This window comes from Falco rusticolus, chromosome 4 (genome assembly GCF_015220075.1).
Source record: "Falco rusticolus isolate bFalRus1 chromosome 4, bFalRus1.pri, whole genome shotgun sequence".
Classification (NCBI taxonomy): Eukaryota; Metazoa; Chordata; class Aves; order Falconiformes; family Falconidae; genus Falco; species Falco rusticolus.
Window position 1 is genome coordinate 9,359,847 of NC_051190.1, and position 12,219 is coordinate 9,372,065.

At 36.1% G+C, this 12,219-nt stretch overlaps 1 protein-coding gene across 6 annotated transcripts in view; it reads right to left on the bottom strand.

Annotated features, from left to right (window-relative positions):
• ERC2 (ELKS/RAB6-interacting/CAST family member 2) overlaps positions 1-12,219 on the bottom strand; it is a 521,411-nt gene that overhangs the window by 153,688 nt on the left and 355,504 nt on the right. For all 6 annotated transcript variants that reach the window (XM_037386906.1, XM_037386911.1, XM_037386910.1 and 3 more), the window contains one exon: positions 3,030-3,177. In XM_037386906.1, the coding sequence (XP_037242803.1) occupies positions 3,030-3,177 (148 nt within the window). The remainder of the gene's footprint in view (positions 1-3,029; positions 3,178-12,219) is intronic.

Sequence of the window (12,219 nt, forward strand, 5' to 3'; positions counted from 1 at the left end):
TTTGGGTTGGAAGGGACCTTAGAGATCATCTAGCTCAAACTCCCCTGCCATGGGCCAGGACACCTCCCACTAACACCAGGCTGCTCCAAGCCCCATCCAGCCTGGCCCTGAGCACTGCCAGGGATGGGGCATCCACAGCTGCTCTGGGCAAACTGTGACAGTGTCTCACCGCACTTACAGTGAAGGATTTTGTGCTTACAGCTAATCTGAATCGACCCTCTTCCAGTTTAAAGCCATTACCCCTTGTCCTATCACTACATGCCCTTGTGAAAGGTCCCTCTCCAGCTTTCTGGCAGGCCCCTCTGGTACTGGGAGGCTGCTGTAAGATCTGCCTCGAGCCTTCCCTTCTCCAGGCTGATTGACCCCAACTCTTAGCCTGTCTTCATAGGAGAGGTGCTCCAGCCCCCCTGATCATCTTCATAGCCCTGATAGGTAGATGCATCAAAAATCCGTTTGCTACTCTGGCTACACATGAAGGGAATATAGATTTTTATCATTGTCTACCATGTTATCTTGGCTCTCAAAGCAAAAATTCCTCCTACACGATAGAGCAGGACTGGATTTGGAGGCCTAATGTTTAGTATTATCTAGTGAGTCATCTTCTAATATTTATAAATATATCTTATTTTGTGATCATATTAGGCTGGAGAAGTTGGATTTTTTTTTTGTTATTTCCATCAGTGGTATAACAGCTGTGGAAATGGTGGATGGGACAAATAAGGCCATAAGAAAAAAACTGATGCTGCAGCTGGTCATTCACTGAAGTTCTAGTGTATCAGAAATAGATTTGGAGATGACACATCTCAAACTGAAGAACAGGGTGGATATATAACACACTGTGGAATCTGTCACCTCCCCCGCCCAGCCAGCACAATCATAGCAAGAAAGAGTAGCGCTAACAAGCCTTTGTGTTGGATGCACATGTGAAAGCTTTGGGGGCTGACAGTGGTTCTCCCCAAAGGGATTAAAGAAGTATGAATGATCTCTACAACCTCTATTATCAGATAATTCTCAAGTGTAATAAAGTGTTGACCTAGTTAAACCACATTCCTGTTCCTGGTGTCTCTTTTTTTTGTGGTGTCTGAGATAACAGGGAGATTATTTTGGCATCAGTTTAATCTAGTTAAATAGCTTTACTGAAGATCTTTATCACTATAAATAATGGAGGCATTTGAAGTATTTGGTTACAATTCTAACTCAAGTTATCCAAAACAATGCCTCTCCAGCAATCTTGCTGTTCCTTCACTCCGAAGAAAGTTATGAAAGTTTTGAACACTTTTCAGCGATAGCTTAAAGGTACTAAAACAAAGAAAAAAAAAAAACAAAAAAAACCAACCCAAACCAAACAAACAAACAAAAAAAAAAAAACCAAGAAAACCTCCCTGTTTGCCAATGCCTCTACTGGACATTTTAAAAATCTCCATGGCAGGTATCGTGGAACGTGACAAAATGGTGTATTCATTTACTCTTCAGTAACAAAAGATGAAGGTGAAAAAAGACCTCTAGAAGAGAAGATAACTACCTTCTCTTTCCCAAGGCAAAGCAAAACAAAAAAAATAGAACTATTTGGAACGTGACATCATCTGCTCCACTGCAGCACAGTGGGATGAAGTACTGAAAAGCATAAAGCACAACTGCCTATTTAGCATATAAAATTTGGGTGAAGTGTCTCCTGGCCAGCTGACTGACCTGAGACATGAGTGCATCATGGCTGGAACACAGGTACTTGGCTGGAATGTCTGTAATGAAGTCAGCATCACGAGTGGATAAGTTTCTGCTCAGGGGCTGTTTCCTATTTTTATAGACCTGCTGGAAAAAGCTATAATGATTAGATCTATGAGGTCAGAGCTGTTGGGAATTTAGCATAGCAGCAAGGGTTTTCCTTCATTTTCTGTTAATGAGTGCATGGAGTTCTACAGTATGTAATGCATGATTCAGAAGAAAGAATCATAACATTGACTGTGCAGTATGTCCTAAACATCGCTAACATGGCATGCTCATTTGTAAAGTGGCACACTGTGCCACTGTGTCAAAGTGACAAAGGGACAAACTTTGACAGGCTAAGGAGACCAGAATGATTTTGCTGATGGTATTCTCCTCCTCTTCAAGCAACAATCACAGAGTTTAGTAATATCACACAAAGGAAAACATCAGATACGACACCTTCAGACATGGTCTGAAAACATCTTTCTCATCTTTTTCACCTATTCTGAAAGAGGAAAGTGTTTAACAACATACATGACACCAGCACATGTCTTTACTACCTAGGTTATCTGAACATCCTTTGTCCTCTTGCCTACAGCACCTCTTCTGGCTATGAGTATTACCTTCCAAAAATCAGGGGGAGTATCCACTGCACAGTATGCAGAGTTTTAATCATTTTAATTGGACCAAGAGACCTATATACTGTGTCTGGTATATGTGTACTGTGTCTAGGACGGTTATTTTCCTCATAAATAAAGCAGAAGATAAATTAAATTTGCTTGTGATAAAATCTATTTCTAGAGTTTGTAACTACACGTTTTTTTATTAAAACCTCAAATGACTTACAGCGTTGAAGACAGGGTGATTCCTACTAATTTGAGAATTTATTTTAAGGATAATCATGATTTCCAGATAACCTCTTAGAAAGCCTGAAACCTTCTGAAAACACAATTATTTTACAACAGATAAGCAAATAACTGAAAAGGGTTAGAAAATTCAACAGAACAGATAGATCTTGCTTTATGGCAAAGAGCATCTGCTCTCCTCTGTCTCACGTAATGAAGAAGGTTGCAAGCTATATGAGGAGGGAAAACAAAGTGTATTGGCTGCATATGACATGAGCCAAGCAAACGTGCAGCTAAATACTGAACAATCATAGAGAAGCAATAAACACTTACATTGAACACCTCCTACCTTTTGTAACTGCTGTCACATGTCAGACCTGGCTTGAAGACTTTCAATATGAGGTTAGAATAAAATAGTACAAATGAAAATGATGCCAATTTTCTGTTGCCATGAAAGTATGAAAATTAATGTCTCCCTACCTGCTGCTTTAACTGATGTACTAATCTGTCCTTCTCTCGTTTGAGAGCCATTACTTCCTCTTGAGTCTTCTTTTTCTTTGAAGCAGACAGTTCAAGCAAGGCAATGTTTGCATCTTTTTCACTAATTGCAGCAAGCAAAGCTTCCTGTCTGATGAAATAAAATTAATTTTTTTTTATATTCTCATTAAAACAGAGCATATAATACTATACCATAATACATGAGATATTTCTTTTAACCAATAGAACAATCGACCACATTCTGAACACTCTTTAAGTAGCAAAAATTTTCAAGTCTATTCAAATCATGAATAAACCAATTAGCCAAAAAGCTGTCTTTTTAGATTTTTCATTATTTACTATTTCATAAAACATTTACCTCAGTGTATTTTACTACAATACGCTATCTAACAGTTATTTCTGTGAAATGGCTTGCTTTTAAATATTTTTGGTATTTATTTATTTAAATATGATATTTATTTATTTAAATATACTTTCCTGAATTCTACATTATCTTACATAAATCTGTTGTGAATTATCCAAATCATACAGATTTAATAATAAAAAAGGAAAGTGATACAGGTAAAATGTATGTTTACATTATCTTGTTAATTTGGTACTCTCAAGACCTCAATACAGAAACCTCTGAACATCTTCCTCACATTTACTTGAATGTTTTCTGAAGGATTCATTATTATTATTCATGCGTCACCACAAAATTATAATTCTAGAAGTAAAACATAACATCTAGAAAAGAAGTTCCTTGATTCCTTTTCCTTTGGGATCTTGAGCCCTCAATCTCCATAAAGAAAACAGAAACACAGAGTATTCAGAAACATATAAAATTACATAGAAGCTAGCAGGGGCATATTGTAAATAGTTTGTAAGGACATATGACAAAGCTGATTTTTACAACATGCAGTTGGAGGCACAAATCTTGCCGTATCTTACTATTTTTTATACTCTAAAAAGCTCACACTGGCAAGGTCATAATCTGTCCCCCATTTTCCTAAACAACAGAAATATATTAATGTTTCAATGCATTCCACGACAGACTATGACTTATCAGCCACAAAAAAGCATATAATACTTAATAGCTTTTAGAACAGAGTATGTTGTGGCCTATGCCTTTTTCCAGGACTATATAAGATCAATCAGTAAAAAATAAACACGGATAAATGAGTCATAAATTAACTTTAGGCTCCAACTGCTAATAAATGTAAGAATACAGCTCATGAAACTCATACACTCAAGGTGAGCTACAAGTTTGGAATTCTCATAGTCCTTTGCTTGCCAGCAAAAATGTCAAGAAAGCTATTTCACTTTTATTTCAAAGTTCCTAATGTATTAATGTAAATATTTATAGGACAATATTTCTGATGGAGTCAAACAAAAACAACCCATTTATTTTACTCTCAAAGTTATGAGACATGGATCAATTTTAGATAAACAGTTGCATTTTATTCACACACTTAAATAGTCTCATTTATTATCCTGTCTTCCTCATTCTAATCACAATTAAATGATGTTTAAAAGAGGATCCCATAAGTCTCCAACAGTCTTAATTATAGATGAAAGCTATTAATTATTTCAAATAACAGTTATCAAAGAAAAAAATAGATCAGAGGGTCACATACCCATAATGCTAATGTGAAATGAGATATAGATCTATTTTCTATAAACTTCATAATAATGAATAAAACTTGCTGCATAGTAATCTGTAAAAGACTGTCAGTGCTTTGATGTGTTGTGCTCGAATACAATATCAATTCCAGGACATCTTCATTAAAATGTTAAATTTTTAATGTACTGAACTAGAAGAAAGCTGATTTGCTACTGTATTCAAGAATTCCTCTAATTTTGCAGAAAGCAGAGAATTTACATACCATATAAAATCTAAATATGCCCTTTTTTGAGCATCTGGCTCAAATTGAAAGAAAAACGTAACACAATTTCAGCTTTTTCACCACAGTACCTTTTGCATAGAACTCTATACTTTTCTGTTTTAGAAATGTGTCCTAACCCTAAAGGTGGTGGGGTTTTTTCCTGAGGTGATAACATAAGCTTTCTGAAAGGAAGTGACAGCAACAGGTATTCTGGGGCTTTAAAGCCAAAGAAACAGTATATTGCATTATTAGATAGAATATTCTTCTTACAAATGAAACAAGAATAGGTTAGTTCTTCTACAGTTCTCTGATAGTAGACTATTAAAATTACAAAGAAAGGTTAGTCAGAAGTTTTGACAAGGTTCCAATGGTTTTGTATCAAGGAAAATTTTCCAGTTTTAACTTGTATCAAGCACAATTTTGTTGCTATTTTGAACATTATTAAAAAAAATTAAAAAGGTTTCACAATGTTCCTCTGGTTTTCAGGATACGTAGGACCGAGACTTGCCCAGTCTGCAATTAACACCAGTGGGATTGAATCTTAATCTTTAATTCATGGTAATCATTGCTGTATAGTAGACACCTCTGGTAAACAGCAAAATATAAATCTGTTTATACTATAATTATCAGTATAAATATATACTTATTTAATATCTGAAGATAAACATTGTCATAACCATCACAAATGCAACACACTCAGAATGAAAAAAGGTAAAGAAATTTACATCTCAGAAACTCCAAGGTTTTAAAATATATTAGATTAATTCTTAAATTATGTAAGTTAACTCCATCCCAGCCAGACCCAATAAAACATCTGCTTATCTAATAGCAAATTTCATGGTAAATACTTGCCGTCTATGAGGTTTCCAATGATATATATTATTTAATTACGTTACACGTATTACAGCTGTAAAAAGCCATACACAGAATAAACATATCAAACTGACCTGAAAACTACATGAAGCTATATCAAAATTTTACTCCTCCTCCAAGATTATTTCACTGCCTCAACCTTGGCAGAAAACATAAACCTGATTAAGTGAAGAGTCAGAACTACTGAATTATTTGGTATCATTTCAACATTTGATAATGGGATTCACTCACATCCATCTTCTTTGTACAGCCAGCCAAAATGATCACGTTCTTGTGGTCATTACTGTTCAACTCTGCAACACTCTCTAGCCCCACTTTAAAGTAGCAGATGAGATAAAACCTTCCATGGAGAGGAGAGCCAGTCACCACTCTCTGAAAAATCTGAACTCTGGATTCTGCAGCCCCAAAACTACAAGATTTTGCAGATCCTAGCACACTTTTTCTCAGCTAATGGTGTTGAGGGGTTATGAAAGCCCATCAGAAGTTATGAGAATGTTTTTGCAAGGGAAAGCTAACAATTTTTTTTTTCTCTATTGTCTTGTGGCTTGCAGGATAATTCCATGCAGCACACCACCACTGTCTTGGGAAAATACTGGGGAAAATACATAACCAAACACTTAACTCCAGGAAATAATGATTCATACCAAACACTTCCAGGAAATAATGGTTCATAGTTATGTGAAGTAGCTGCTGTCATATGGCTTGGTAAGTGCTCCACTAAGATTCTCTAAGATTTGAAACAAACCCACAGCACATACCTTTTTGAATTGTCCCCTCCCCCCCAAAAAAAAATATTGCAAATATATTTTTTAATTCTTATCTTTATAGTAAATATAAGTGGAGCTGGGAGGCCTTACACCTACGAATGTTGAGAGACAACTGCACAAGAATATAAGGATGGGGATTTCTACTGAAGTCCTTCCACAGCAATGTGGAATGATGAATACATCTACACGGATGGGCAGCTGAATGCAAACTCACATGCCCAGTAACCTTGAAGCAGCTTGAATGTGAGTCAGCTTCAGTTCAGAAGCTGTAAAGCCTCATTTATCAAAGAGACAAGGTGTTTTAGCTTGGGCATAGTGCCACACAACATGCTGTTGGTTTCCAGACTGGAACCAGCTCACATACAGCCTTCTCAGAGTGTGGGCAGAGCAAACTTGCATACTCCTGGAGTATGTCAGTATATTATCTGTGTCTACTATCAGGGATAATCTGAACAGTAATAACCTCAAATATATAATCCAGTGGCATTTAACCAGGCATCTGGGTTAAGAAGAGTTCAGCAGAGCAGAAGTGTATATTCTACCAAATGATTTATGTTGGCTGCTTACATCCTTATTAATTAGTTACTTCAATACAGGGGGAAGACAGACACACCCAACAGTTTTTATTGTTATTTTACAGAGCAAAAAATAAAGATGCAGATTGTGACAGGGCATCTAAAGGAATCAAAGCAGCCTCCTTTACCTTTGCATAGCCTCGTATACTACCAGAGTTACAGTTCCTCCACTAAGGCCCTGGGAGACAGGTTGAAAAACACCTTGTCCATGCTGCTGAGGCACTGTAAGTGAAGGGATCCAAGCACTTACAAAGCAGCCTGGGGGGACAGACCTGCAGCTTTACATTATCATATCTCATTTATTACATATCACACACTGGTTGACCCACATCTGTGAAAGCTGCTCTGCTAGCCTGTCGATAGACTTCAAGTTTCTTTTGGAAGAACCAAATCTGATGAACAGAAGCAATTTATTTTAGCTACACAGTGGCCCTGCTAGAAAATGAATATCACCGTTTCTGCAGGAAACATTTGAAATGAGATTATCTGACCACTAGGAACAAGGCTAAGATGCCAGCAAAACAGCTGGTATAATTCCTTCCTCCATTCCAAACATGAAGTAAGCTTCATTCAAAAATGTAAACAGGTGGCAAGGTCTCTATCTAAAACTCAGGTGAGTAATACACTTCCCCTTTGCTGCTAGAAACTTACCATGCATTTCTGTGCAAGAATTTTTGAAAATCAGGACCTGAACTAGCACCAAGAACAACATACAGTCTGATATACTCTCCAGCTAACATGCTTAAGAGTGCAAACGTTATTTATAATTTCTAATTATCTAGTGTGTCAGGAAAAAAAATTACTATCCAAATACAGTTCTATAGAGATGTTATCACTGTTTGCAGCCAAAATGTCTCCTTATTGTTTAATAAATTATGGCAATAAAATACATTTTAAAATAATTTATTAAAGCACAGAATTAAACCACATTCTTTAACAGTAATATTTATAAAGAGTAATCCTTTTTGCTATTAGTAGTTTTTCCTCTCTTTTTTTGCCAAACTAATCTGTTACACAAATAACAGGGTAGTATTTTTAACACCAAGCAAAATCACTCTAACTGTACATGGTAAAATTAGGCAAATTCTCAGATTTAAAAAAACACATGTTAAATCTAACAGCATTTACTCCACATTTGTAATTAGTACATTTGCCTTTGACACACATAAAGTAATTCCTAGGATTCCTAATCCTTAGATTCTCCACTATAATATGGTTGCTTATTACGAGGAGAGGGAGAACTTTTCTCTGGAAAAGCAAAACTCATGAAACTTCTCCTGCCCTGGCAAAGCCTGAGTGCATTCTACTCTGCAGTAACCTACTACCCCAAGCTAGTCTTCTTAACACAAAGACTGAATATAATAGTCTTTTGATAAGCACACTTGCAGCTCCAAGATTAGGGCTTAAGGTACCAATGATTCAAGTGAGAAGTACTGATAAACTTGCACAAGTATCTTAGTATACTTAAGGTCCCTTCATATTAAAATGAAAAAGAAAAGATGAAAGGAACAGTTCATTCCTAATGGCCGGGAATTAATTTATTTACACAAGTGGTATTCCACCCAAAACTATTCATGATTCTGCTGTGTATAATGTTTTCATTAACTATATGGATGACAGACTAGAAAATCTACTTATTACATTTCAGTGAGACTTGAAAGAGGGAGAATCTTCAAGTGCTATGAAGACAGGAATAAAAATATCTTGACAAACCAAAGACACCATCTAGAAAACTAAGGAGGAACTCCATATTAATGATCTGTTGTGAAAAATGCAAACATCATACTGTGAAGTAGAAACAGAAATAGACTGCAAGACAGAAGAGATTCTTCTGATCTACATGACTTCAGGAAGATCTTAGCTGAAATACTGAATCCAGTTTGGATATGATTCTGCATGAAAAATGTGGAGAGTGTTCAGGGGAGAGCAACAAAAGCAGTCAGAGAAATGATTGACAAGAAGACACTGGAAAAAATTACAGTAAATAGTCTATGAGTGGAAACACAATAATGAGAACATAAAATGCTATGTCAAATTGAAATAGAGTATTTTTTTCCACATCCACAGCACACAGAACAAGAAGCAATGTGCATAAATAGCAGGAGAAAAAGTTGCAGGTTTTTTCCTCCTAATAGCTGGCCACGGTCTAATGATAACGGCAGGTAAGTATGAGTACCAATTGAGTACTGGAAGAAATTGCTGTGGATAGATGGCCACTGCTAGTGGAAGTCTTTTTGAACAACTTAGGCAAAGGTCTGTTTGAAATGACCTGGGTATAGTTGCTCTTGCCCCAACACATGACCCTACCAGCAACCCAATTATTCAATGATTTGATGTTTTAATGCTGATTTACTCCGTGTCTCATTTAAGACAGTAGCCTTTGCAGTTAACGTCACGTTTTATCTGCCTCCATCGTATGCTTGCTAGCCTTCCTACAACTGGAAGAAAAGACCTTTTACATTTAAATTGCTACATCTATAAGAAGCAAGAGTAACACAATTTTATGTGAAAATTTCCATGACAGCAATTACAGATCAAAATGACTCCATACTGCATAGGCCATTTTCTTGGAGGATCTATCAACTATTAACCTGAAATAGACATAGCTTTTAGACAAACAAAAAGATAAAATCATACAAATCTTTTAGTAAAGTCACTGGAAGTAGTTTTAAAGAACAATCTGAATTAAAGAAAAATACCATACATAGGATTAGAGAAAGTGGATGATACCAAAGCAACTCAATTATTAATGTAACCCAACACCTGAAATACATAATCATACAGATCTCTAGCAACACGGTCACAGAGTATGTGTTTGTGCAAGTGTCTGTCTTGGAGCAAAAAAACCCCAAATTTAATATAAAAAGGAAGCCTTAACACACTAGAAGGGAAGATAAGATAATGCAAGAAGAAATAAATCCATGAAAGACACTGTTGAATGCCAAACTGAAAAAGTATATTGTATACAGTATTTTATCAAACTGCAGCCTAAACAAATGTCAAATGGAATAATTTCTTTAACAAATATGGGCAACAATTGAGAAAAAAGGGTTGTTCACTAGCATATATTTAGTCAAGATTAACTATGGATAAAAAAATGTACTAAGAACAGATTTAATAACCCTAAACTGTCATTCAGCTTGTAGGAGGTATTCAAGATACAGCTAATAAAACACAAAAAATGGCTCTAACCACCCACAAAAAAATCTCAGTAGTATAAAACACTGAAGGATGACCACCAAGATAAATGATTTCTTTTGAGAGCTGCCTTGCAGTTAACCTTCTTAAAGAGTCTCCCAGAAACCTCTAATCATAATACATTGCATTGCCACTTATCACAGTCAATTTAGAAGTGAACTCTGTAAACAATCCTGCTTTACTCCCCACCTCTGTTAGTCTAAGAATAATTTTCTGAGCTTTAATAAAAGAACCCATGACAACTTTTTGGGAGGTGGGGTGAGTTCCTAGAAAAAATCCAATTGTAATCTAACAGAATTCCAAGATTAAGATTTATAGAAACAAGACCTTCTAACAAGAACTTTTACTGCCTTTCCTACTTAAGCCACTCTCCACAAAATACAGAAATGCAGCTTAAAATGTTACCATTAAAGCTAAATCAAGTCAGAAATGTTTGAACTAATGATATACAGTACTCAGCCAGCTTCTTCCATGCTAAACATACTGAAGGAGAAAAAAAAAAAAAAAAACAGCTCAATCAACTTTTTCCCTTTAATTATTGTTTTCTTTCCCTCATGACCCCCAGTATTCAACCTTAAGTTCAGTAGGAGGTGACTAGAGATAGACGGTGATGAGAGATCCTGTTTGAAACAGCTTCTCTCTGTCACTCCTAAAGCAAATAAATGGTTTGTTAAAACATGCTGTTAATCCATTATGGATGTTCATGCATCTTAGAAAATAAACTTCAGAATATTATTGGCATTTTAAAGCTTTTTCTTTAAAAACAAGACATACTGATCACAAGCATGAAATTTAAAATCTGTATATTCAACAACGGAGTTGTAAGCCTAAGCTAGCTGTGTGACACAGACACATAAATGCAGTCACTATTGATTTTAGATGATTATCCTAAAATTGTATGTCTGAGGCTGACGGAATATTTGTCTCTCCAATTATGTGACTAAATATGCTTTACAGAAGCATATTTATAGCTTTCTTCTTTTAAATGAACAATTATTTTGCACCATTTTCAAAGAACAATCCCTTTCAGAAGAACAAACAGCATGAAATAACAGTTCAGGTTGGCCTGGTGCCCTTACTGCAAGCACAGAGAACTACTGATGCTCCACAGGCCAAACGCATCAAGGCGTACTGCTCCACTAACTATGGGACAGAAAGAAGGGGGCCCCAGTTTTACACATCCCAGCCCACCAGACCAAACCATCAACCACTCTTCCTCATACTACCTGAGTATTAAACCTTGAATTTGCCATCTGATCAAGCCTTCTGCTGGAAGCACGTGTGGAGGAAATAGGAAAGCTTACACTGTGAGACAGAGAACAGAGTCTCTATATTATACCTGTATTAGATGCATAGTTTCATTAGGTTAGGATTAAGGAAAAACAGGAAGAAGCAGCTGTCCCTAACGTGAAATTTCAGAGCAAACGGAAAGAAGGAAAAGAGAGGACCTGATTCTGAATAATCACAGATGAGTTTCTTGAAAAAGCAGCTTTCTTATCCATTTGTCCTTTTCCTCTATTTTACCCGCCAAGAGCCCCAGTACTTTGTCCCAGTTTCATTTACTCCCATAACCACATCTCCCCCTATATCCCCCAGCAACAGTAACTGTATTGAGTTTAGATTGTCAGTTTTATATTATTCCCTTTTTCCCTTCTTAACAGCAATTTGGAATGTGCATATGCGTCTTTTCTTAAGCAAAAAAAAAAAAAAAAAAAAAAAAAAAATCATCTAGTATAAAGGTACGAGTCCAGAGAGAAATTTTAAAAGGCAAAAAAGAAACTTCATACCCACCTTTTGGGGTGGGCTAATTTTCAAGTACTCAACTGTTCTGAATTCTCTGAACTTTTTCAATCCCTGTAACATTGCACTTCTGATGTCTCAATGATTTATGTTT